Here is a 26480-nt window from a genome sequence, read left to right on the forward strand (position 1 = left end):
GGCCAGCAGCAAAGTCAGGAAAAAAGGCTAGGAGTCCTGACTCCCAGGCTGGCAGTAGGACCCACTCCCTGGCTCTGCTGCTGCCTATTTGGGCATGTCCCGCCCCTCTCCGTGCCTCAGTTTCCCAATCTGTAAAATGGGGGTGATGCGACCGACCTCCTTTGTAAAGAGTTTTGTGATCTGCTGATGCAAAGCAGCATGCCCGGAGCTAGGCATGACTCCCACCCAGCACGGTCTGACCGGCAGGGAACAGCCCACCAAGTGCCCGCTTGTCCACACTACCTCGAACAGAAAATCACGCAGCGTAAGGGAGATGGCGGAGGTTCCTGTGGGCAGGATTCTGAGCTTAGCAGGTGCAAGGCGTCCTCCTGGCTTGGTTTCATCTTTGACACTGCTCCAGTCCTTCTGCCCCCAAGAGATCGGCTCTGAGGACAGGGAGGAATCCTCTTGCTCTCCGCAGGCACCAAAGGCGTCTTTTGGATGCCTGCTGTGAAGCTGAACAGACTGGCTGAGCCCGTGTCTCTTGGTGCTGAACCGCTGCTGAAGTTCCAGGCTGAGGGCTGCAGGTAGCACCGACAGCTTCTTCCAACCCAAAGAGACTAAAGACTCAGGAGCTGTTGAAAAAGTCTCAGTGCCCTGGGACTTGGGAGGTGGGGGTTGGCCTGGAGGCCCGTCGCCAGATCACTGACATACGTTCTGCTGCCAGGACTCTTGGCAGAGTTTCCGTAGTGCTCAGTCTCTTGCAGGCCGTTTCAGACACAGGACTGGCTCTGTTAGTGATTCTGAACTGTTCCTGGTTCCGGCCTTTTTTCAGGACACAAATCAGACTGTGGAAACATGGCCCTGTGCCCCTCCAAAGTAAACTTATTAAAGGAAAGTCTCTGAGATGAAGCACCCCAAATGTGGGCTTGTGGGGGGATTTGGGAAGCAACAATGGGAGGCAATGAGGCCTAGTGGACAGAGCAATGGACTGGGACACAGGAGACCTGGTTCTATTCCCAGCTCTGCTACTGGCCTGCTGGGTGACCTTGACCGCGTCACCACCCCCCTTGTGCCTCAGTTTCCCCATCTGTAAAGTGGGGATGATGATATTGACCTGCTTTGTAAAGGGCTTTGACATCTACTGATGTAAAGTGGTTGATCAGAGCGAGGTGGGATACTTATTGGCAGCTGGGCAGCCTGCTCCCCATACTGCCACCTCTGTTAGCATCACCCACTTCGCTGAGCACGAGACTCAGAAAGGGAAAGTTCACTGGAGGGCACAGCCCTGCCCAGTTCCCCCAGGGCAACAGATTTTTCCATCTCCACTTGCTGTGACGGAACTTGTGTTCAGCTCAGCAGCGAGCCAAGCCCTGGGATACTGGGTCTCCTGAGCTAACGGATACGCCTTCCTGTCTTGACTTCTGAGCGCCCTTTAATAGAGCTTTCTGGATGGAACCTCCTGGAGTAAAGTGTAAGGAACTGGGGTGGAGGCAGTCTGGCCTAGCAGTCACAGCTGGGCTGGTGGTGTCCACACATAGAGGTTAGCCTCAGGACTGTACTACATAGGCTGGGGTCAGAGGAAGCGCTGCCCTTGACAAACCAGGCACTTGCCCCCCAGAACTCACTCCTGCTCATCTCAAGCACTGAGCTCAGGTCCCCAACAACCACCATCAGTGCCGGGTTCAATAAGCAAGAGTCAGGGTCAGAGACCAAAAGAGATGGTGTGCTCGGGAGTCACAGCTGGCCAGACATCAGTGGAGCTGCCCAGACAACTTCAGGCACTAGGCACTGCAGACCTAGGTTCCGGTCCCACAGATCCTGAAGAGAGGGGGTCCAAAGGAAAAGGACAAAATGAGGAAGCTCCACCATGGCCAAGCAGTTGCTAGACAGCTGCCAGCTGATCTCTCTGATGCAACGTGTAAGGAAGGAGGGAGGGTCCCTTGTCTCTGTCCACATGTAGCTTGGAAGGCTCTAGGGAAGTGGTCTCCCAAGTTTTTGGATCGCGCACCCCCACGGTGCTGCCGAAGAAAGGAGAGGGGAAGACTTACCGCAGGCGTGTTGCCGAAGAAAGAAGGGGGGAAGACCTGCCGCAGGCGTGCAGAGCTGCCGCCGAAGGAAAAAAAGGCGGAGTGTCGTCTGGAGGCGCTCCTCCTGCCGCGCACCCCCCAGGATTCTCTGGCGCACCCCCTGGGGTGCACACACCCTACTTTGGAGACCACTGCTCTAGGGTATCACTACAGCTCTGAGGCACAGAGAGGCATCATGGAGTTTAAGGCCAGATGGGAGCACTAGGTCATCTGGTCTGAACTCCTGCATATCACAGGCCACCAGCTGCAGAAAGGAGATAGACTACTCCATGCCACACGCGGAGAATAGGAGGGACTGAGGTGCACCCGTGCTCCAGGCCCATGCAGGAGCAGGAAAGTGATTAAATGAGATACACCTTGGCAAGCGACCTGCACCCAGATGCTACAGAGGCCGGCAAAAAACCCACAAGCTCACTCCCAATCTGACCCGAGGGGGGATTCCTTCTTGACCCCACACACGGCAATCAGGGAGACCCCTGGGCACGTGAGCAAGAACCAGGAAGCCGAGAGAAACTGGGTACCACCTCCGAGCCCTGGCCCACCCTGTCCAGCATCCCATCTCCAGCTGTGGCCATCCCTGAGTTCAGCCTCGGCTGTTGTTGGCAGCCCCGTAATTCTCCTTCATACATGTATCACGATGCTTCTTAACACACGTCAGCTCCCAATGTGCTGCTTTTCTTCTTTTTCATCGTTTCCTAGAGTTTAAGGCCAGAAGGGACCATGAGATGATGTAGGCTGACCCCCAGCCTAGCGCGGGCATTACTGGTCACCCAAATACCCCTGTGCTGGGCTCAATTCCTTCGCTTAGACCAAAGCATTTCAGTCCTCAGGAGATCAAACTGTTGGGTGCTACAGGCAGGGAGCAGGAGAGACCAAGGTGCTACCAATGCCTGAGGCCCCTGCCTTGGCAGAGACCCGGCCAGCAGGGAGCACGGCGCAACTGGCATGGACCACTCATTTCTCAGCCAGCAGGGGGCGCTGCAGCGGATGGAAATTTGGGGAGCCCAGCTCCCTGCACAGGCCAGCACATGGCGAACGCAGACTATGAGCCGAGCCACGAATCCCCCTGGCTCTGGGCCCTGTGTAGCTGGGATCTCCCTGCGCTAGGTGCCTACTGCCGCAGAGTTAATATTTCACAGATCACATGATGGGCGATTGCTGGGGCTCCATGGGCCCTGCCCACTCCATGCACAGCCATTGACTCCCCCGACTGCAGGGAGATAGGATGTTGCAATCCCTGAGATGGGCACACTGCTTCCCCAAACAACATCGCAGCTTGGGGGCGAGGGGACACAGATTCCTGTCTCCTTCCTTCTTGCTCCCCCACCCAGGGAGATCACAGCACACACTGACTGCTCCCTCTGGCTCACCCCCTTGCTGAGATCGACTGTGATCTCTGAGCACACAAGGGGGATGCACATGGTGTGTGTGTGTGTGGGGGGGGTGTAGTTATTTGCTCTAGTTCTCAAGCTCTAACTAGGTCACATGGTGGCAGGATGCTGCAGATGTCAATGGCACGAGGTCAGTGGGCCAAGGATGCAGTGAGCCCTGTGAGACACTTCTCCTTCCTACTACCCAGAGAAGTTAGACTCTACGGCAGCCCTGGATTGGGTTGGAAATCCAAGCTGTTTGCTAAGCCTGGAGTAATCGCAGACAGGCTGGTTATAATGGGCCCCAAGGGACAGGCGGGGTGGGAGACGAGCCATCACTGGGGCTTGGAACAAGGCTGGACAGTAGACAGCCAAGCCGAAAAGCAGGCAAACAGCCCAATCGGTGATCCGAACCATAAGCCTTCCTGACAGAGCTGTGCATCGCTTCCCCGGGACTAAACATCCTGGGCACAGAACCCCCCGACCTGCAGAACCCCCGAGTCCCCTCTTCCACACCTTGGAGGAGCTGTGATCTTGCCAGATCTTGTGGATTAAAAGGAACCGAGACTGCTTGCACAGGACCTGAGCCTACAGCGGCTGTTGCACGGGGGGACCCGTAGGGGGAGCTCTCTCTTCTGAGCCAGTGCTGGCTCCAATCCGGTGCAAGGGGGCACTGTAATACCGGGAGCAGCGTGGGGAGGTTCGGTAGGGGGCACTCTCCCCTCTGTGTCAGCCTCCCCTCTGTGCCCACCATTTGCCATGTGCGTCCCCCTTCTGCGCTCTTGGCACGGGGACGGCACCGAACGTGCTGGCTTCCAGGTGAAGCAGAACGCTGACGCCCAAGCTATGCGACCCTGGGTGCAATCTCATCACAACACAGCAGCACGGACACCCAAGACTGCCGTCTGTCCGGACACCCCACGAAGAGTTGCTTCACTAGCAAAGCTGGAAATTAAAACCTGAACGTTCAAAGGCGCCTTCTGAGTTTGGATGCCTCAGATTTTGGGCGGCCAAAATTGACCCGGGCACTAACTGGGTCTCCAGAAATTGAGACATCCTTGAAAAATTGGGTGTCAACTTCCCTGTCAGCAGGATCTGGAGTCGAGTGGAACGAGGGGTGATGGATGGGCACTAAATGAAGCTGGGGTTCCCAGAAAGGGCTGCCTTTTGCAGAGGTGCACCAAAGGAGTCCACCATGGGCTTAGGATGGGGCCTACTGATTAATCAGCTATCCATCCAGGCAGCACCTTCATCGCCCCACAAAGCTAAGGGAAAGAGCCAGAACTAGATATGTTACCTTCTCCTTCTTGGAGCTGTCCATCCTGGTTCTGCGATCCAGCATTGGGGCAGCTGTCCGCAAGGGGTGGGCTGCTGGCAAATCTGTCATGCACTGAGTCAAAACACACACCACCACTTGTTTCCTTGCCCCGGAAATATTCCACCTCTTGCCCCTGAAGCAGCTGGTCCTGGGCTGAGAAGACAGGTCCCCCCTGCTGTGCTTGTGAATCCTCCACTTTCCCCGCTGGTTTATTTCAGTTGTAGGCTGATTGTTTGGTTTCCTCTTTTCTCGTACGCAAAATCAAAACCAAAGCAATTCTGCTCCCGTTTCCCCTTCTTTCCCTGGACTTTGTTTTGCCCCAGCCCCCAGGATCTCAGCCTCCTTCTAGTTTGGGGGTTCACTTGGTGGGATGGGGTGAAGGGACGTCCGTCACGTCGGGATCCATTTTGTCACCCTGCATCTTGTCAGAAGAAAAGCAACGAGTCCCTTCCTGGCGACTGAAGGTCTCCTCCTCTCCTCGGGGTAATGGAGCATGGGGGATCAGCTTCACTCACCCACCTGCCCGGTTCCTCCAGTCACTTCCCAACCTACCAGGAAGTTTATTTACTTTTTCTGCTGCTGACACCCTCCCATTTTTGCCCTCAAAGGGGTCCCACGTTGCATTCTGAGATCTTGAGATTAACTTCGCATTACTGGGGCAACCAGGGAAATCCTGCTACTGTCCTGCTTCACCGAGCCCCCTCCCCATCTGTCCGTTAGGGCTGTCATGCAGAAGGCCACCGCCATGGTGATCAGTCTTCCTTCAAATTGTCATAACAACCACTTTATCTCCTTGTTACTGCGGTAACCACTCCACTGCAAGACTTAGCAACCTGTTCTGCTCCCATGGTGACCATGTTGGGTCAGAGAAACCCACTTCCAAGTGACAAAGGTTAACAAAGAGCAGGAAGGTGCTTAGATGAGAAGTCTGAGCAAAGGCGAGGGTAAACGGGAAGCATCTGCTGTGACGGGAATGAAACCAGGGTCCAGCTCTGCATAGCTCCCCTTTCAGAGGCCAACGAGATCTGGAATAGGCAAGGAGCCGCCTGGCCCAGCGATCCTGCTAAGGCACAGTCCTGGGATCACAAATGAAGCCCAGACAGTTCTTTCGTTCTTGAAGCTGAGCACAGCCAGCGCGAAGAGGAAAACAAGGCAGTTGCCCCCAAAAGCTTCCAGTCTAATTCAGACAGAGCCACTGATGTAACACACCAGGTTACAGAGCACACCAGCAGGGCAGCAGATCTCTTAGGAGGCTTTGCAGAACATGTGGTGGCATCTCCGTCACTTGAAGACTTTAAATTAAGGCTAGATGTAGATATAATGTAGCTCTTACAGAAGCTCGGGGCTTGATGCAGAAATTTTGGGGTGGGGTTCTCTGTTCTGTGGAGGAGGGTACACAGCAAACAAGCCTCACCCTTGAGTATGGTGGTGCTATCACTCCGCTATAATATTGACTTGAAACCAAGATGGGTAGATCTGTATCGCTTCTAGTGTGGATGCAGTTATCTCAGCACATCCGTGCTTACCCTGGTATCAAGGTGATGACCCTGGTACAAAGGGCCTTACTCACGTATAGTGGGGCTCATACTGGTATAGTGTGTCTACCCTGGTATAGTGGGGCCCAATCCAAGTATATTGGGGCTCACCTCAGTATAGTGAGGCCTACCCCGATATATTGAGGCAGATTCTGGTATATCAGTGCTCACCCCAGTATTAGGGTTGACAGGCACCCGGTCGAAAAGGGACCCTGGCAGCTCCAGTCAGCACAGCTGACCACGTCCAGTTTGCCGCAGCAGCTGGCTCCTCGCAGCTCCCAGAAGTGGCTGGCATGTTCCGCCAGCTCCTGGGCAGAGGGGCAGCCAGGGGTCTCCATGCACTTCCCCTGTCTGCAGGCACCGCCCCCGCAGCTCTGGGCAGCACCTGCGCCCCAGGCAGAGCCCCCTTGGCCGTCCCTGTGCCTAGGAGCTGGCAGGACATGCCGGCCACTGCCGCGAGCTGCCTGAGGTAAGTGCCGCCCAGAACCGCACCCCCTCCCACACCGCAACCCCATTCCCCAGCCCTGAGCCCCCTCCCGCACCCAAACTCCCTCCCAGAGCCCGCACCCCAACCCCCGCTCCAGCCCTGAGCCCCCTCCTGCACCCAAACTCCCTCCCAGAGCCCGCACCCCAACCCCCGCTCCAGCCCTGAGCCCCCTCCCGCACCCAAACTCCCTCCCAGAGCCCGCACCCTCTTCCATACCCCAACCCCTTGCCCCAGCCCTGAGCCCCCTCCCGCACTCCGAACACCTCAGCCCCAGCCCAGAGCCCCCTCCTGCACCCCAAACTCCTCATCCCCGGCCCCACCCCCAGCCATAGCCCTCACCCCCCTGCACCCCAACCCCCTGCTCCAGCCCAGAGCTCCCTCCTACACCCTGAACCCCTCATTTATGGCCCCATCCTGAAGCCCGCACCCCCTCCCACATTTCCAACCCCCTGCCCCAACCTGGAGCCCCCTCCCACACTCCAAACCCCTTGGCCCCACCCCCCCAGCTTAGAGTCCCCTCCTGCACCCCAAACCCCTCATCCCCAGCCCCACCCCAGAGCCTGCATCCCCAACTGGAGCCCTCCCCCTCCCCCTCCTGCACCCCAACCCTCTGCCCCAACCTGGTGAAAATTAGCGAATCAGTGAGGGTGGGGGAAAGTGAGCAACAGAGGGAGGGAGGAATGGAGTGAGCAGGGGTGGGGCCTCAGGGAAGGGGCAGGGCCTCAGGGCAAGGGTCAGAAAGTTGGCAACCCTACCCAGTATGTTGAGGTTGATCCCTGTCTGGTGCGCCCACCCCAGTATATTGGAGCTGACCCTGCTATGTTGGGGCCAATCCTTGCATAGTGGGACCCAGCCCAGTATATTGGGGATGACCCGGTGTATCAGTGCTCACCCCTGTCTAGTGGGGTTCACCGGTATATTAATACTGACCCTGGTATAGCAGGGCCCATTCTGATATATTGGTGCTGACCCTGGTATAGTGGGGCCCATAGAATCCTAGGACTGGAAGGGACCTCGAGAGGTTGTCTAGTCCAGTCCCCAGCATGCATGGCAGGACTAGGTATTATCTAGACCATCCCTGACAGGGGTTTGTCTAACCTGCTCTTAAAAATCCCCAATGATGGAGATTCCACAACCTCCCTGGGCAATTTATTCCAGGGCTTAACCACCCTGACAGTTAGGAAGTTTTTCCTCAAGTCCAACCTAAACCACCCTTGCTGCAATTTAAGCCCATTGCTTCTTGTCCTGTCCTCAGAGGCCAAGGAGAACAATTTTTCTCCCTTCTCCTTGTAACAACCTTTTATGTACCTGAAAACTGTTATCATGTCTCCTCTCAGTCTTCCCTTCTCCAGGCTAAACCAACCCAATTTTTTCAGTCTTCCCTCAGAGGTGCTGTTTTCTAGACCTTTCATCATTTTTGTTGCTCTTCTCTGGACTTTCTCCAATTTGTCCCCATCTTTCCTGGAATGTGGCACCCAGAACTGGACACAATGCTCCAACTGGTGCCTAATTAGGACAGAGTAGAGCGGAAGAATTACTTCTTGTGCCTTGCTTACAACACTCCTGCTAATACATCCCAAAATGATGTTTGCTTTTTTTGCAACAGTGTTACACAGTTGACTGATATTTAGCTTGCGATCCATAACCCCCAGATCCCTTTCCGCAGTGCTCCTTCCTAGGCAGTCATTTCCTATTTTGTATGTGTGCAACCGATTGTTCCTTCCTAAGTGGAGTACTTTGCATTTGTCCTTATTGAATTTCATCCTATTTACTTCAGACCATTTCTCCAGTTTGTCCAGATCATTTTGAATTTTAATCCTATCCTCTAAAGCACTTGCAACCCCTCCCAGCTTTTAGTCTGCAGAAGAGAAGAATGAGGGGGGATTTGATAGCTGCTTTCAACTACCTGAGAGGTGGTTCCAGAGAGGATGGTGCTAGGCTATTCTCAGTGGTGGAAGAGGACAGAACAAGGAGTAATGGTCTCAAGTTGCAGTGGGGGAGGTTTAGGTTGGATATTAGGAAAAACTTTTTCACTAGGAGGGTGGTGAAGCACTGGAATGCGTTACCGAGGGAGGTGGTGGAATCTCCTTCCTTAGAGGTTTTTAAGGCTCGGCTTGACAAAGCCCTGGCTGGGATGATTTAATTGGGGATCGGTCCTGCTTTGAGCAGGGGGTGGGACTAGATGACCTCCTGAGGTCCCTTCCAGCCCCGATATTCTAGGATTCTATGATAAGTGTACTCTCCGTGCCAGCATTACTCAGCCTGGGGACGTGGACCACTGGGGGTCCCCGAGGGCACTCCAGGGGGGTCCGCCGGCGCGGCTGATAAACTCCCCCCCACTCCTTCCCCTCCCTCCCAGCGCCTCCTGCACACGGCGGAACAGCTGTTCAGCAGCCGCCCGCACGTGGCTGTAGGTGGGCGAAGCCGCCTGCCAGGCGGATGCTCATTGGCTGGGTGCCCCAGCGGCCGCGGGCATGCGCAGTGCGAGAGCGCCCCGTGGCACTGACTCCCCGCCGGCACTTCCGGCCGCTCCATTTTGCTTCCGGGTCAGCGCGGGGCGGCGGCGGTTCTTGCCTCCGCCCACTGCCCAGGCCGTCGCAGCAACCGCCGGAGCCGCAGGAGGGAGGCGGGACCCGCCCGGTACCGACCCCCGGGTCCGAGCGAGCGAGCTCCTGGGGGCGGGGCGGGGCGGGGGGGAGCCGGGTCCGTCCTGCCTCCGGCGGGGTCGGGCGGGAGCGGGAGTCTCCGAACCCCGCGCGCCGGGGGGGCCGCAGCCAGGCCCTGCTCTGCTGCGGGTGTCGGGGCGGTAGGGCTGGGGGGGGCTCTCGGGGATGCGGGGGGCGGTCCGGCCTGGGGCGGGGGCTCTCGGGGATGCGGGGGGGCGGTCCGGCCTTGGGGGGAGGGGGGGACTCTCGGGGATGCGGGGGGGGCGGTCCGGCCTGGGGGGGGGGCTCTCGGGGATGCGGGGGGGCGGTCCGGCCTGGGGGGGAGGGGGGGGGGCTCTCGGGGATGCGGGGGGGGCGGTCCGGCCTGGGGGGGGGGCTCTCGGGGATGCGGGGGGGGCGGTCCGGCCTGGGGGGGGGGCTCTCGGGGATGCGGGGGGGGCGGTCCGGCCTGGGGGGGGGGCTCTCGGGGATGCGGGGGGGGCGGTCCGGCCTGGGGGGGGGGCTCTCGGGGATGCGGGGGGGCGGTCCGGCCTGGGGGGGGGGCTCTCGGGGATGCGGGGGGGCGGTCCGGCCTGGGGGGGGGGCTCTCGGGGATGCGGGGGGGCGGTCCGGCCTGGGGGGGGGCTCTCGGGGATGCGGGGGGGCGGTCCGGCCTGGGGGGGGGGCTCTCGGGGATGCGGGGGGCGGTCCGGCCTGGGGGGGGGGCTCTCGGGGATGCGGGGGGGCGGTCCGGCCTGGGGGGGGGGGCTCTCGGGGATGCGGGGGGGCGGTCCGGCCTGGGGGGGGGGGCTCTCGGGGATGCGGGGGGGCGGTCCGGCCTGGGGGGGGGGGGGCTCTCGGGGATGCGGGGGGGCGGTCCGGCCTGGGGGGGGGGCTCTCGGGGATGCGGGGGGGCGGTCCGGCCTGGGGGGGGGGCTCTCGGGGATGCGGGGGGGCGGTCCGGCCTGGGGGGGGGGCTCTCGGGGATGCGGGGGGGCGGTCCGGCCTGGGGGGGGGGCTCTCGGGGATGCGGGGGGGCGGTCCGGCCTGGGGGGGGGGGGCTCTCGGGGATGCGGGGGGGCGGTCCGGCCTGGGGGGGGGCTCTCTGGGATGCGGGGGGGCGGTCCGGCCTGGGGGGGGGGCTCTCGGGGATGCGGGGGGGCGGTCTGGCCTGGGGGGGGGCTCTCGGGGATGCGGGGGGGGCGGTCTGGCCTGGGGGGGGCTCTCGGGGATGCGGGGGGGGCGGTCTGGCCTGGGGGGGGCTCTCGGGGATGCGGGGGGGGCGGTCTGGCCTGGGGGGGGCTCTTGGGGGGCGGTCCTGCCTGGGGGGCCTCTCGGGGGGCGCGAGGGGCAGTCCGGCCTGGGGGGGGCTCTCGGGGGGCGCGAGGGGTGGACCGGGAGGTGGGGGGTGCAGGGGGTGGTCTGTTCTGGGGGGGGTGCTCTCATGGGTGAGGTGGGGTGGTCAGGGCTTGTTTCCTGGGTCTCTTCACCGGCCCTGACTCCGACCTTCTCGCTCAGGCGGCTGCTGGGAAGGCACCAGGATGAAGCTTTACAGCCTAAGTGTCCTTTACAAAGGCGACCCCAAAGTGCACTTGCTGAAAGCTGCCTTCGACTTGTCCTCGTTCAGCTTCTTCCAGAAAACCAGGTGGGTCGGTCCCTGAGGTGTTGGCTGGGGAACTCCCTCCCCTGTGCTGAGCGGCCGCCTCCCTGGCTGGAACAAATAGCTCCATAAGGGCGATCAGGGGTTGGTGCGCAAGCTTGGGGGGTTGGGGTTCAAGCCCCTGCTCTGCCACAGACTCCCTGTGTGAACCCCAGCAAGTCACTTAGGTCGATCCACAAAGGAAGGTAGGTGGGTGCCTAAATCTCATTTTTGGTTTCACAGACTGGGGACAAACCCCTATCATGAGTACAGGAGGCAATCCAGTAAGCAAACTCAGAGGCTGCCTGCTGGATTAGGTCCCGTTCAAAATCTGGCCAAAGAGGAGGAAGTGGTCTTCATACCACTCCCCTTTATAACATTTAGCCCAGTGGTTAGAGCACTCACCTGGGATCTGGGAAACCTCAGTTCAGTTCCCCCTCTGCCTGATGGGGAGAAGGGATTTGACCAGAGGTGTCTCCTCTCTTAGGGGGGTGTTCTAACCCCTGAGCTATGGGGTATTGTGCTGTGGGGCTCTCTCAGTTCTTCCATTTGGAGCTATTCCTCTGTGGATAAATAGTGATACACTGGTTGGAGAAAGGGGTCTGCGTCATGTGTGCCCTGCCTCCCAAGTGAGTCCTCTAAGCGTCAGGCTGCAGTGCCATTCTCTCTTTCACACCCAGTGGCTCGTTCAGTATTTATTCCCAGTGGAACAGTCTGTAAAACAGGGATGCTAATCTGTCCCTCTGGGGTATGGTGAGGGTAACTGCATGAGAGATTGTGTGGTGGTCACATACTACAGTAATAGGGCCCATAGAAGTACCTAAGATGGGTAGAACGAACATCCAATACGAGTGACCTTTTAAATGGGTGAATAAGGTGGTTTTTTATTATCACAGCAAAAGGCCTGTGAATAGATCAGTGCCTGAGCTGGTATGTTTTGCAGGTTTTACAAGGCTGATGCAGTGGCGTATACAAAATAAGAGAGCATATATTGATGTGAATTGTAATCCATATCCTAGATAATGTGTCAACAGATCTGTTTAGTCTCACAAGCTTCTCAGCTCATGAGGAGACTTGAAAAACAAATGGGAGATAATTTGTGGGTTTCGCTTTACCAATCCAGCTGGAGCGATCAGTGTATTTGTATTTAGCAATTGCTAGTATTGTCCCACTTGTGATAACATACTATGTACTTTGCTTAAGGTGTTTAGTTGTGTAGAGACTACTGCTGATGGTTCAGGCCAGAGTGCTCAAAGCTAAATGCTAATCCCAGCTCCTTGTCATCCTGGTGGTTCACAGTGCTCTCAGCATTAGGGTGTAATCTGTACTTGCAGAAGAGTTTACCCATGTTACCCTTACGTCAGTTAACCTGCGCTAGAAGTACAGCCCCCAACCATTAAGATGGGGTAATACCCCTAAAGCTTTTGAAAGAAGTAGTTGTATTCGCAAGTGCCTGACTGCAAAACAACTTCCCTTCTAACCTCCTGGTTTCAGATGCTCATAATTTTAAGAAACATTTGCCTTCTGCCCTGAAATTTTCCATGCTTGGTGTGTACCCAGAGGTGACTTTTGAAGCAGGAGCAAACTCTCTCTTCTGTGGTTCTGATGTGCGGGAGGGCAGAGTGAGTTTGGAGGAGGAATACCATTGTTAGAATTTATTTTATAAATGTTTACTTCCTTTGCCAAGGTTACACAAAAATAGCTGAGATTTGAAGCTTGGCCATTACTTGATACTTAGGCCTGCTGGGGCTTTTACTTGATGGTGGATTATGTTAGGGGGATTTTTTTAAAAGATAAGCATTAAACAAACGCACTCCTGTGCTCCTTCTGCGATTTACCTGTGCCTAAGGAAGCTGTACCCCTCTGACATCATTACATATTTTCCCTGTTTGGCATGACCAGAGATCTTGCATGTACGAGGGCTGATGCATGAGGGGAAACTGCAATTTGCTAATTGAAATAAAGTTAATAAAATCCTCCCGGAAGAACTGCCTTAATGTCAGAGGCAGAAGAAAATCACAGATGCAGGAAAAAGTCACAGATCCTACAATTTGTCCAGAGTCGTTGCTGCGTTCTACAACAGGCTGCTAATGGGAATTTATTTTTTTTTAAAGAATCAGTTTCTTTTTATTTTCAAAATTTACAATCACCTCAATGTAAATTGATCAACGCTAGTAGAATCCCAGGGAGTCCTGCCGTATCTCCCCCTAACTCAGGCCCACTCAGATGCAAAGACGACGTAAAGAACAGGTAGTTTTCTCTTACCCATTTAAAAAAAATCTCAATTGTGGGGGAAAATAATTTCCCCGCCTTATTAATTTGACTGCTTTACACATGCATAATCTTGTACTGCTTTTTTTTCCTTGCTAGTATCCCAATCCTGCAAACACACACGTGCTTAACTTCGTGTGCACAAGTAGCTCCTTTGAATTCAGTGTGTAAACGTTTGCAAGCAGTATTAAGGATTAACAAATTTGGCCTAAAATTTGAATTTTGTCTTAAGTTTTTAGTGTCTCCTGGTCCTGGAAAGGTACTAGGATTTTAAAGTGAACGTTTAAATGCTTTTTTTAATTCATGGCAATCTTGTCCAGTGATGTCTTTCATGAGACTTACTAAAATGTCATAATTAAACATGGAGGGGCAGGTGAGGGAGAGAGACTGTGATCAGGTACCTCACAGAGTACCTAATTTAACGCCCCACCTGCACTTTTTTATCAGAATTGTAATTTGAGTATTTTTCAGAATTGTCACCAGGAATTAGCAGCCGTGTTAGTCTGTATCCACAAAAAGAGCAGGAGTACTTGTGGCACCTTCGAGACTAACCAATTTATATGAGCATAAGCTTTCGTGAGCTACAGCTCACTTCATCGGATGTGCTCAGATAAGTTGGTTAATCTCTAAGGTGCCACAAGTACTCCTTTTCTTTTTACCAGGAATTAGGTTTGTTTTGTGTTGTATTGTAATCAGACCTTGGTCTTATTCCTTAAAAATCCGCACATGCCTGGAATTTCAAATTCATACATCATCTGGCAGCCTGTATTACAAAACCTGAGACCAATAGGAATGATTCTGCAGTCTTTCATTTCAAGCTCCGATGGAACACTTTCCTGAGCAAATTTTCCCCTGCAGGTTTTGGAAGCCTTATGTCACAGTACTGAGAATCTGAGAGTGAAACTGACTTTTGATTCCCCATTGTCCAGACTGGGAGTAATGCAAAAAGTAAATAGTAACAAGTGAATTGACTACTTAAAACTTTCACTTTCAGTATTTGAAAATGGGTAAAACAAACTGGCTAACTACACATTAACATTGTCACTTTATAGCAGTATATGATTGCATTAATCCATATATTTCATCTAAGTTGTATATCGTAGAGGTGGGGGTGTAGAAACTGTCTAAATGTGGAATGCATTGCAACAGCGTGGATTTAAACAAAACTTGTGGTCTGAACAAGTATGTGCTGAGAATGGTTTGTTATAAAGGCAGCTTTCTGTGTACTGGAGCTTGAAAGAGGGGAGGAGAGCTATTGTGGGACGTGGGAAGATGGCTGAATAAGGCAGCAGTAAAGGGGCTATAGGGGGGTGCAAATTATCCTTTCCAGAAGCTGTTTTTGACTTGACTTATTCAAAAAGGCCAGGTAGCATACCTGAAAATAAAGTATGGGACTCTGGGCTTCTGGTGGGAAGAGAGCATTGCATAAAGGCCATACTTGCTACCTTTGGTTGGTTAGTCTGTTCTAATCTGTGTTTTACTCCTGGGGAGTAGTCCCACTAAAACCAGTTGTGGGGCTTGAAGTTACCAGATTCTTAGCTAGACTCTAGCCTCCCTAGTGGGATTCGGAACTGTGCTCTGACTAGAACCTGCTGATCCTTGCACCTGAAGCCCCTAGGAAGAGGGAGGTAGCTGGGATTTTGGCCTGGTGGACTCTGCTTAGAAGCACCATCTTTTATATGTCTGACTAGTAGGTGTCTGATAAATGTGAATGTCCACATCCTGCCCCTTCCCCCATGCAAACCAATAGCTGAAAGGGAGAAGAATTTCTCTCTTCTCAGCCCTCCAAAGCCCTCCTGACAATTGATGGAGTGTACGTTTCTGCTAACAAGCATGGTGCTTCCTTGTGACTAACTCCAGCGCCTGCCTGTGCTCCTAGTCTTCCCCAAGAGCAGTGTGAAACTGACAGAAGTCTTGGCAGTTTCACAGCTGCTTCCAGGGTTCTAAATGGAGGGGTGGGTTTACATCTCTCTGCAATTGTTTCAGTTTGCAGACTCAAGACACGGCTATCGGTTTATTCTTGGTTCCTGTTTTCAAGGCTATCCTTATAACTGAGAGGTCTAGAAATAATGTACTTATGAAATGAAAGCATAGATTTTTGCAGAGTCTGAGTATACTGTGCAGGCCCCAAAAATACATCAACCAGGATGAATGTATGACACGTCTATTTTAGTGCCACTTCACGCTACGTTAGTGAGACTGCTCTGGGATGCAGTGCACTTGCTTTTAAAGCCGGAACAAGAGGAAATACAAGTTGAAGACAGCTTTGAGGAAAAGAATTTGAGACTAAGAGGAAGATTAAAGGCACTTGAATGTTTTTAAACTGAAATGGTGGTGAACTTTCACCTTCTTTCCCCTTCCCCCTCTCCTTAAAGGCAAGTAAGTCTTTTCCTTCCCTCCTTTTATGGGGTTAAAACCAGGAGAAATAGCTTTTGGGGCTCTTCCATGTTAGTAATGAAGACTTCTGCTTCAGGTGTTCAATTATCACTAAAATGTCTCTCCTGCACTCCACCCCTGCACAGTTGCTCTGGGATCTGCATTAAGTTAGTGTCTTTCTCATGCATCATCCCCAGTAATAAAGATTCTCCCGGCCAAACAGACTCTGTGACACTTCTGGAAAGCCAAGGAAGGTCAAGTGATTAGACCTTGGTAAATTCCAATGATGCACAAAAAGGGATTAAATTCAGTTCACTCTCCCCGAATGTCTTGGCGCTTTAGGGCTCTCAGGAGTAAAGACAAGCAATTAATTTTTAGTCACTAAAATCAGGAAGTCTCTTTAAATACGCACGGGGCAGATCTTAAGTTTGACAGTGTCAGTTAACTTAGTTACTAAGTCAATCAGGGACAAATTCAACTTGGAGATTAGAAAACTCTGATAAGGCTGTGAAATGGGAATGGTCTAATGAAATTTCTGGGCTAAAGTCAGGTGTCACGGTTAGACACTTGTGGACAGGATACTTTAGAGTCCTTCCTGCTGGACTGATTGACCAAGAGGGCCTCTCCCTGCCACTGCACCTGTAGTTCGCCTACTGTAAAGTAATCGTGGATACCACCCGTGTTCCCAATATCTAAACCACTGCACAAGCTTAGGAGTTAATAGAGAACCATTGTAAGATACTGGGGCTTGATGGAAAAAGAAACTTACGTACAGTATATAAGAAAGCAGAATGCCTTAGCAGTGTGTGAAAAAGACCCTCTTCCTGGAGACCACCACTTGTGTCCCACATGCTGCTCACTGGCATTCCTAAGAGAGTAGGCTAGGATGAGAACTGAGGCGTCATGCACACCTTTTAACGCTAGGCAGCAAAGGTGCATTGCCTTCTGTGTAGCCCTGTCTATGGGAAACGCTGCAGGCCGAGCCCCCGCCCTTCAGTTCCACGCAGTACACATACTGAAATGCATGTGGTAGGGCTGGGTAGTAACACAGACCTGTGAGTTAATTTATGTTAATCAGCAGAGCCGACACTGGTGGTCTGGGTCTGTAGTTGGCTCCTGCTAGTTGGCCCAGTTCTCAAAGTGGTCAAGGTGCTATCCTGAGTGCAAGATTTAAAGGAACCCTTTTTATTGGTCACCACAATTTTCCCATGAGCACCTGCTCTGCAGTGAGTTAATACAGCAGCTGCTGGCAAACTCGCTTTGTTCTCGGCACCATTGTGGCGATCGGTCTGTTTGGGGGTGGGGAGATGCTAGTGTAAGAGAATGTTAAGTAATGAAATGCTTTGTGTTTGCAGTGTTCAGGAATTCATGACCTTCACGAGCCAGCTGATTGTAGAGCGCTCGGTGCTGGGCAGCCGAGCATCAGTGAAGGAGCAAGGTAAGAGAGGACGCAAGGGTCTTGATCGCGCAGGGTTACGGAGGGTAACGTACCGGAATGCAGATTTTCTGTATCTTGCGAGATACAGAGCAGCTGTGTGCCTTTGAGAGTTTAATTCTTTTCCCTGGGCATCTGCTTCTCCAGAGACTCTGTTGCTGGCTACTGTCCCCCTCCCTTTCATTGCGATCGGCAGGAGCTGTTTCTCTGGCTACGCAAGTCATGCAGGATTAGTCGAACATCCGGCCTAAATTGCTTGATTAAATTGCAAAGCACCTAATGCCCAATGAAAAGTGGACGTCTGGAGTCCGGGCTGGATGAGGCACAGCTCTTAACATCCACCCTGAGGTGTCGCATCACTTGTAGGAGTTTCCACAGTGACAGCCACATCTTCTACTGCTGTAGTACTGAACATTCCTGGCTGCTGATGTCATGGCCTCTCCTCTGCCCAAATAGCTCTGGCATCCCCTCATGGCATTGTGGTGTGTGCATGAGAAATCTGGCACCAAAGGGTTAACCATGCCTATCTTTTGAGTGTGTGCTGTAGAGCAGAGGTTCTCAAACTGTGGTCCATGGACCGCCGGTGGTCCGCGGATAGTTCCCTCTAAGATGCATGCCTGGGCGGCCGCACACAAAAGAATGAAGGGCCACCCACCTAATTAGTGGAGCCGCACAGGCGTGGCTCCACTAATTAGGCATCTGGACCCTGGAGAAGACACACATGTAAAGTGAGGTGGTGGCCTTGGGGGGGGGTAGGAGGCAGGTGGGATGGAGCAGTGGGGTGAGAAGGGGGGGTGGGGGAATTTGGGACATGCAGGGCTGTGGCGGCCAGAGAAAGAGGCGACTTTGCCCATCTTCAGGGCTGCAGCTGCCGGGGAGAGATGGCCCTCCTTCCCAGCCTCAGCCGTGGCAGGGGAGAGAGGGCACATCCTTCGCATTAGAAAGGTAAGTCTACTGACATTAAAATATGAGTTGTGGGCTTTTATTTGTACAACAAAAAAAAAGCTAATTATTAAGGTTTTTTTTTATATAGCGCTTTTATCCAAAGTGCTTTACAATAGTTAGCTAATGGTACAAACAACATTTGGAAAGATCATTAAGCAGTCCTTCGAGACCCTCAGCAATTTTCAAGTGGTCCATGGAGAAGAAGAAAAAAAATTTGAGAACCACTGTTGTAGAGTATCTGGGAACTTCCTCCGTTTGTAGAATAAACTTGGGGTTCCTGAGTAACCGTATTGGTCTCTGATTGGCAGTTTTGATTCCATCGGGCCAGGAGGTGCGCAAAAGATTGCAAGGTGGGAGGGAGTCTGGATTTCAATCCATGCTGGACCCCAGCCAAGTCAATGCTGACTGGTGCTTCTGCTGTCCCAGCTGGAAAATCAAGTAAGCGCAGGAACCTGCCTGACTACCAGATGCTGCTTTTGCGCTTCATTCCTCACCTTACCCTAACTCCACACAAGCCCTGCCGCTGAACTGAGCCTCACATGTGCGCTGCCTGAACTCCCCTCTCCAGCCCACAGAGCTGCTCAGATCTTCCTGCCGTTACTTTCATCCCCAGCCCTCTGCTGGCTTCTCCTGTGTAGAGTTCAAACTCCATGTCCCTGTGCTCCAGGCTGTGAACTGTGATGCTCCACCTGATACAGCCCTTGTCTTCCTGTCACACCATTTGTACTCTTCTCTGCCATCACCTGTCTGCCGAAACTCCTGACTCCTAGCCTCATTCCGTACACCTCCCTGTATGCCACATCGCCTTGCTCCAAACGTTCTAAAATCTGTGTTCTCACTAATAGTGAGTCATGAAATATTAACCCCCCCAGAACCAATAGAATGTGTAACGCAAACAACCTGAATGGCCTAGTTGTATGTTACCTCCCTTCCCCACCTTTGTTTAGCTTAGATTGTACACGCTCTGCCTTGGTTACATTTGTCATGCACCATGCGTGCCATGGGGGAACAGAAATGATCTAACTCACTCAGCACTCTTGTGTGCTGCCCCTGGTCTTCCCTGGGGAGAAAAGCATTGCATCCCCGTCTGCTTCCTTCCTAGTGAAACCCACATGCTGCCTCTGAGCTAAACGTTGCCAAAATGTGATCTTAGTTTGGACAGCGGAGTGCTAGTCCATGACAGTTGGCTGATTTTTACACGTGGGTTGCTCTGAATGCTGCTTGATGACCCCATGCTGTGCACTTCTCTGTGAAACCTTTGCCCTTGGTCTTTGGTTCAGAATACCTCTGCCATGTGTACGTGCGGAGTGACCGACTGGCTGGAGTGGTGATTGCAGACAACGAGTATCCACCGCGCGTGTGTTTCACCTTGCTGGAGAAGGTAAACTCAGTTTAGGGTTCTCTTTGTTTCTGGAGATGAGCTGTGCAGCTAGGACGATGCACGGCAGGAGGAGACTTCAACTGTGTATTCAGAGTCCTGAATTTGCTTCCCTTTTAGCTGAAAAGCGACTTGCTGCTTGGGCATTTGAGACTCTACAAATCTTTTCTTGTCTGCTGACATTACTGTCACAAATTAGCTACATGGTGATGGTAGGTGTGAGTGGGGTAGGATCTGTTCAGGCCTAAGACTTCTTCATGGGCTGGGTGATGCAGTGGGTTAATGCATTTTACCTTGACTGACCTGGGTTCAATCCTGATTAGACCCCAAGAAAGAAGGGTCTGATGCTCTTAGCCTGAAACTTAGTGAGTATTTGTTCTCACAGAAACATTCTACAGTCTGGCCCAGGCTTTCAAGTGGTCAGAACTGGTGCCTGGATGTTACAGTTCTGTCCGACTTGTATCACAACTTGCATGGCCTCTGTCTGTGTTGCATGGTCACTGTTAGTCACGCATCTGGACGCCAGGGTGTCCTGTGTGTCCATGAAGACCATGGGGCTCTTAGGAGAGGGGAAGTCCTTGGTATATTATCTGAATTCTAGTGACAGTCTCCTCATGGGACACTTAATATACTCCCAGCTTGCATTCCTCTGTAGGTTGCAAGACAGGAGTTGGGTCCCAACCCTCTTCCGTCTGTTGGTAGAGAGCAGGATGCCAAGGAATGACTCTTAACGATTCTGAGATCTCAAGCCCTGTTGTGGGTGTCTGAGTGGAGAAGACAGCTGGGTGCTCACCACTGGGTTTGCTTTGCATTGCAGGTGCTGGATGAGTTCTCCACGCAGGTCAGTAGGGCAGACTGGCCCTCAGGCTCTCCAACTACGATTAACTATGCAGCCTTGGACGGTTACCTTAGTAAATATCAGGTATGACATGCATTTACTGACTGTCTGGATGTCAGAAGGCAGAGAAGCAGTAGGAAAAGGGTGGTCTTAGTGGGTAGGCTGCTGGCCTAGAACTTGGGAGTGCCTGGTTCAGCTCCCTGTTCCCCCAGGCTTCCAGCACATCGGTTAGTTGTGCCGGGCTTCAGTTGCCCATTTGTAAAATAGGGCCCGAAGCTCTGCCCTGCCTCTCGGGGTAGAGAGGGTCAGTATGCCAGCAGTAGCGAGGTGTCCAGCCATTGCAGTCATGGGGCTGGCGGGGTGCCTAAGGTGAATGAATAGGTCTGTTCCCTCTCACTGCTCAGACCAGCTCTGCAGTCTGCTCCTGGCCTCTAGGCCTTCCTGGCAGTGTGAGGAAGGCCTTTAGCTGGGAACCCCCAGCAATCCCACTGAGAAACATCAGCTCCATTTGCAGCCTCCACAGGGGCTTGTATCTGGGCAGGGTAAAAGACGGTCTCCCGGTGCACCCGCAGGGCGTGGAGTGCTTTGAGCGGGGCAGTCCAGCTTCCTGCTTGGCTGCGTCTGGGCTCATGGGCCTGCAGACGCTGTCCTTGGAATAGTGTGTCTATGTAATGTGCTGTGTTCTTGCTCTCCAAGAATCCCCGGGAGGCAGATGCGATGACGAAAGTGCAGGCGGAGCTGGACGAGACGAAAATCATTCTGGTAAGGGCTGCGTGCGCGGGAAAGGGAAGTGAGGAGGGCTTCCCGGGGCAGCTGCTGCTGTGAATCCTTAGCCTCCATGGGGGCATTTGGCTCAGTCTCCTGGGAATTGGTGCTGTCAGTCTGGTACTAGACCCTGCCTGAGGACTGTGTTGCGGACACCCCCTGTCTCCATTCATGAAATCAGCTGAACCCAACTCCAGACTGGCCTGAACTCCTGGGATGGCTTGACTGTCAGCCATTACTTGGAAATAAGCAGATGTGTTGGAGTCTGAAGTTAGCTTGATGACCGTCCATAGACTGCATAGGGCAGGCTGGGTCACATAGCACCAGACTGCGGGGCTGCATTTGAGTCCCAGGTATCAGGCTGCCAGGGCACCAGGGAAAAGAGCAAAGGCATTGGCTATCCTCCCCTCTAATGGAGGCGAGACTGGGAAGCAGGGGACTTGAAGGACCCAAGAAGTCACAAGCCCATGCGAGGCCTCTTCTTGCTCTTTACCGTGGATTTCCTTGTGGCCTCCCAGGGCGGGCAAGGTGGCATCGCCATTCACACATGCGATGCGGTGTCCTGGGAGCTAACCACGTGGTGATTGGACAGTGGCTGGCGCGCAGCCTGGCGAGGGCTGCCCTGAGGGCTCTGGGCATGGAGAGCCAATAGCCCAGCTGGGGAGAAACTGAAAGTATTTGGCCCTGGTGCCGTCACAGCCGCTGGGTGAGGCGTGGGGGTCTCAGCTCTGGTGTCACTTCTCGCCCTCTGCAGCACAACACCATGGAGTCTCTGCTGGAGCGCGGGGAGAAGCTGGATGACTTGGTGGCCAAGTCGGAGGTGCTTGGGCTGCATTCCAAACACTTCTACAAAACTGTAAGTGGCTCGGCACGGCCGCCCAACAAGCATGAGGTAGGAGGTAGCGAGGGCAGAGGGCCAGCTGTGTGCTGCGCCAGGCCAGCACTTGGCATGACTGAGCAATTTACCATGGGCAAAGCTCCAGACATAAAGCCTGTTAAGTAGGCACTCAGATATTACCCCGGTGTCTGATGTAGGGCAGGCTGGGGCCCCGGATGCCGGGGCTGGCTGGCTAAGGCTGAATCTAGCTTAGTGTGGGTGCTTAAGTGTGGAGGAGAAGTATGTACCAAGACTAGAGATGGTCACCTCCTTGGGGCTGTTCTCTGGTCCCAGCTGCCAGGAGCATGCTTCTCTTTGGTGAGAAGGCTGCAGCTTTGCTCTGGGCTGCAGGGATTTCCACTCAGAGTGCAGTGCCCCCTTGTGCCAGGGCTCTGTGAGCTACCTTGGCTTCCAGCCGTTTTATTGTTTGCATGCACCAGTGCCTCAGAGACCTCCTCCTGGAGCCAGCCCCCATTGTGCCAGGTGCTGAGCAAAGCTGGTCCCTGCTCCGAAGAGCACAGTGACTTCTAGGTGAAGCTAAGGTGCTCAGTTTGTTTGCAAACTCCCTTAGTGAGTCTTCAGGTGACCCTCGAGGTGGGTGTTGATGGGAGGGGCAGAGATGGCGGGTTCTCAGAAATACCCTTCCCTCTGCCTTGCTCCAGCAAGCCCGGAGTTGGTGACACGGCACAGGCTACCCTGCTGAGGTTTGGAAGTGTCTGAGCTGCTGACAGGGCAGCGATGTCCCCATGCCCAGCCCGAGGCAGGAGGGCCAGGCATTACAGAAGTGCTGTGGCAAGGGGGTTTCCCAACAGAAGAGGATAATGTGTGTGGGAGGGGGTGGAACTTGGAGTGGAGGGCACTGAACTAGCTAAAGCCATGGCCTTGCAGCTGTGCTCAGTTCTGCTAGTGAGCATCAAACACCTTGGATGGGTCACAAGCCCCGCATAGGTCACCCCCTCCCAGATCCACACCCAGCCTGTCCCACAGCTGCTCCGACTCACCGGCCCTGTAGCACAGGGGCAGTGGGCAGGGTTAGGCGTCCCTGTATCTTGCTGACTTTCCGGCACGCGAACTGCAGGGTGCTCGCGGTGTGAGCTGGCCTGGGAGGAGCCGGCTATGAGCCCAGTACACGGGCTCTCGGCCTGTCCCCAGAGGGCAACTCCACCGAGAAGCCTCTCAGTTCTTCTTTCCTTTTCAGGCCCGAAAGCAGAACTCGTGCTGCGAGATCATGTGACCCAGCCAGCTGAGACCGCTGCTCCCAACCGCCTGGCCTTCTCTCACGTTCAGACCTTTAAAGTACATGGGACAAAAAGACCGTCTGTGGGTGGGGATCCCCGGTTCCAGGCCACACCACTGCGAGCGGTGGGGCTGGGACAGGGCTTTCTCGGCACCCCAGGCCCGTCTAGTTAAACAGCTCTTCCTCGGAAAGGCCAGCGAGGCTGAAGAGACAGCGTGACCATTCTCCTACCAGCCCTTTCTGGCCCCGAAGGGCTTGTTGCTTTGACCTCTGGCTTGTAATTGCAGCGCTGAATTGGCCTGGGGCTCTCACTCCTCATCTCCAGAGATCAGACGCGGACTGCATTCTAGTCACCTTGTTGTTTACAATCATAACACTAGAGAGGGGCTCCAGTAACTGAGACCAGCCGACGCCACTGCCCAGTGTTGAGGGCTCACTAGCTCAGCCTCCGACTCCTACCCACCCCGTGACTGAAGCCTTGGGCGAGGGGCCCGGTTGCTTTGGGCCTCTGAGGAGCGTTGAGAACAGGCGTCAGTGTTGTGGGATGTAGCCTTGCTGCTCCCAGGAGTGCTCAGACTGGAGTCTCGGCCAGTCAGGCCTGGAATCTGCCTTGCCACCGGCAGTGAGCAGAGAGAGTCCCCGGGGGCGGGGGGGTGGCACAATTGGGTGCGGAGCAGCAGGAAATGCTGTCGTTTTTGCCTTTCGCCCTGTTCCTCGCCCAGGGGTTGGTGGGTCTCTGCCCTCCATGGGTCTCTGGGCTGTCTCACAGTTACTGTCTGTCCTCCGGCCTCGTCAGCCAGCATCCCCATCACTTCGTCCTCGCCTGCGGCTCTGGCCCCCCGGGGCTGTGCTGTCTCCCGCTGTGCACTGGGAGCTGTGCCTAGTGTGTGCCATGTGCGTGTGCCATGGAACGTGGGTCTCGCTGATCTGCCAGGCCCTGAGCTTCCTGCTGGCTGGTGGAAAAACTAGACCATGATGTTCACGTCCCCTCTCCCTCTGGAGAGGGAGGCTGAGCGGAGCCCACCCCTTCGATCCTTCCATCCTGTCCGTGGAGCTGCATTTTCTTCCCGCCTTGGACCTGCCTCTTGCTTATCCTTGCCTTTGCCCAGCACTGATGTACTGGGAGTGGGCGGGGGGAACCAGCATCCTGGGGTGGGGCTCTGAAAGGGGAGCAATCACCTGGGGAGGGGCACCAGGGAGGCAGTAAGAGCATGCCAGGCACCCGCTCGCTGCATGGAGGATGTCAGCACCACCTCTTGTGGGCAGGTTGAGCACCTGGCTTGTCTGCACATGGGAGAGCGGCAGCGAGCCAACCTCGGGGCGGCTCTGCTGTGCAGTGGGAGGTGACCCGAGCGTGCGTGCCCTGGGACGCTGCTCGCAGGCTGTGGGTGCCATCCCTGGGGCAGCGAGAGCTCACTGGCCTCTGCTTTGGTCACCTGGGGGGGGCCTCGCTGCACTTTGGGCTGGCTCTGTTGGGGCTGGGGAAGAGCAGGACAGAGGGGCATCAGCAGAGCATGTGCTTGCTTGCCCACCTGGTGCCATGAGCTGCACATCCAGCCTGGGGCTCAAGGCCACTGGACCACGTGCTAAAGCCATGGCTTGGTAATGCTCTAGGGGTGGGTGCTCCTGGCAGAATCCTCAGCTGCACCCTGCGCCTGGCGCTGCTCTCTGGGCAAGCAGGCAGGGAGCCAGCCCCAGGCATGGCAGAGCCACCCTCTCCATGGGGTGACTTCCTCCCCACTGGAAGCGTGGAGCTGGGTCTGTACCGCCTGGCTCTCCGAGTGCCCTCTTGCCCCTCGCGTTCCCAGGCCCGTGGCATTGGCCTCTTCCCTCATGTACCTGGTGGCTGGGCTCGAAGGGTGTGAGCCCAGCCCTGGGGGAAGGAAGGAAGAAGCCCCAGCTCCCAGCCGTGCCCCTGGACACTGATGTTCAGTGGCCGTGTTGGCTCTGCACTCCATCCCCCCACTCCTACCGTTTCCAATGGAAAAGCTCTGGCTAGCGGCCGTGGAGACTGTGTAACCGTTGCCTGACTTCTCTGTACGTGATGTTGGCTGGCCTGTGCCCGTCTGGATAAAGTTTGTCTTCTCGCCGTTCTCGGCTGGCTTGGGCTCTCATTCGTACTCCGGTTCTCCAGCCGGCTGACCCGGGCCTGTAGCCTGCCAGATCTCCCAGTCCCTGGCTGGCTGTGAAGCCACAGCCCTGGCCACTTGTTGGAGGCAGGAGGGTACGAGGTACAGCTGGAGTAAGTGCCCCTTCACTGCCTCTGGGGCCACCGGGCTTGCCGCTCTCTGAGCCCCTAGGTCCCCCTGTGCCCTACAATGTGGGCAGCATTAGCCCAGGGCCTCTTTACCTCAGCCCCCGCCCGAGGACAGAGGCATCCATCTAACCTCCCAGTTCCCTGCTCGGGGGGCAGTGGAGCCCTGGGGTGACCCTGTAGCAATTTCTTTGGCAGCAGCCCCCACCCCAGGCCGGGCTGAGCCAGTGCCAGACCTGGGAAGGTGGCGGGCAGAGCGGAAATGGGCCTGGGCCCCGGTGAAGAGGGGGTGGGAGGATGCTTCTCACAGTTGGGGCCCCTTGCTGCCCCATTAAGCCTCGGAGCTGGAGCCTGCTGGCTCCCGCTGCTTGGGGCCAGTGCAGCCGCCCCTTGGCCTTCACCATCCGGAGCGGTGAACCAGCCGTGCAGCAGGGCTCTTCGGCGCTGGAGTCCAGCGTGGCGCCAGGGGTCCCCTCACACCTGGGCCCTGGGGGATCGCTGGATGCTGCGCCCATCTTCAGCGAGGCCCATCCTTTGGGGCACCAGCGGCTGCCCTTGTTCTGTGTCAGGATCTCAGGCAGGGGGGTTGAATGTGGGCCAGCTGCTGGTTTTCACTCTTCCCCCTCCAGCCCCGTCTCTTGTTCCCTCGGGGCTGCCTTGGGCACGAAACCACCCGCTTGCTCTTAATGCAGACACCTGCCTATTCCTGGGGGCATGCACCGGGCCTGCTCCCTATGCCGCCTCAAGGGCTCCTGGCCCAGGGGCCGCCTGCCACAGACAGGCCTTGGCCTCCAAACCCAAGCCTTTGCTTCCGCCATTGACAGTTTAATGGGCGGCACTGCAGGGAGGGGCTGGGTTTGCTGGGAGTGGTGTTTGTAGGGGGGTAGTTGCCCGGTGGGGCTTTTTTGCAGCGGAGTCAATGGTGCCCAAATCACAACATGCTAAAGGGGGGACGGGGGGATGGGCCATGACCCCCATGTTGGTCCTCTGGGCTATGTCCTTGAGCCGGTTCGTAATCGATCCCTCGGTGCTGACTGCTCA

General features: G+C 55.1%; 2 protein-coding genes across 4 annotated transcripts in view; one reads left to right on the forward strand and one right to left on the reverse strand.

Moving 5' to 3' along the window:
- GCK (glucokinase) overlaps positions 1-4826 on the reverse strand; it is a 33745-nt gene extending 28919 nt beyond the window's left edge. Inside the window, exon 1 of the mRNA XM_077805673.1 lies at positions 4737-4826. Coding sequence (XP_077661799.1) covers positions 4737-4826 — 90 coding nt within the window. The remainder of the gene's footprint in view (positions 1-4736) is intronic.
- A 4427-nt stretch (positions 4827-9253) lies between these two features.
- Positions 9254-25278, forward strand: YKT6 (YKT6 vesicular SNARE protein). 3 transcript variants are annotated; one of them, XM_077805714.1, is made up of 8 exons: positions 9254-9419; positions 10943-11069; positions 17066-17148; positions 19371-19471; positions 20286-20390; positions 21003-21068; positions 21826-21927; positions 23147-25278. In XM_077805714.1, the coding sequence occupies exons 1-8, from the start codon at positions 9254-9256 to the stop codon at positions 23180-23182; spliced, it is 786 nt and encodes a 261-aa protein (XP_077661840.1). In that variant the 3' UTR covers positions 23183-25278. The 3 variants fall into 3 exon arrangements, with proteins under 3 accessions (XP_077661840.1, XP_077661841.1, XP_077661842.1); XM_077805715.1 differs by having other exon boundaries at positions 9358-9433; XM_077805716.1 differs by lacking the exon at positions 9254-9419 and adding an exon at positions 9484-9585.
- Positions 25279-26480: the final 1202 nt, after the last annotated feature.

This window comes from Eretmochelys imbricata, chromosome 26 (genome assembly GCF_965152235.1).
Source record: "Eretmochelys imbricata isolate rEreImb1 chromosome 26, rEreImb1.hap1, whole genome shotgun sequence".
Lineage (NCBI taxonomy): Eukaryota > Metazoa > Chordata > Testudines > Cheloniidae > Eretmochelys > Eretmochelys imbricata.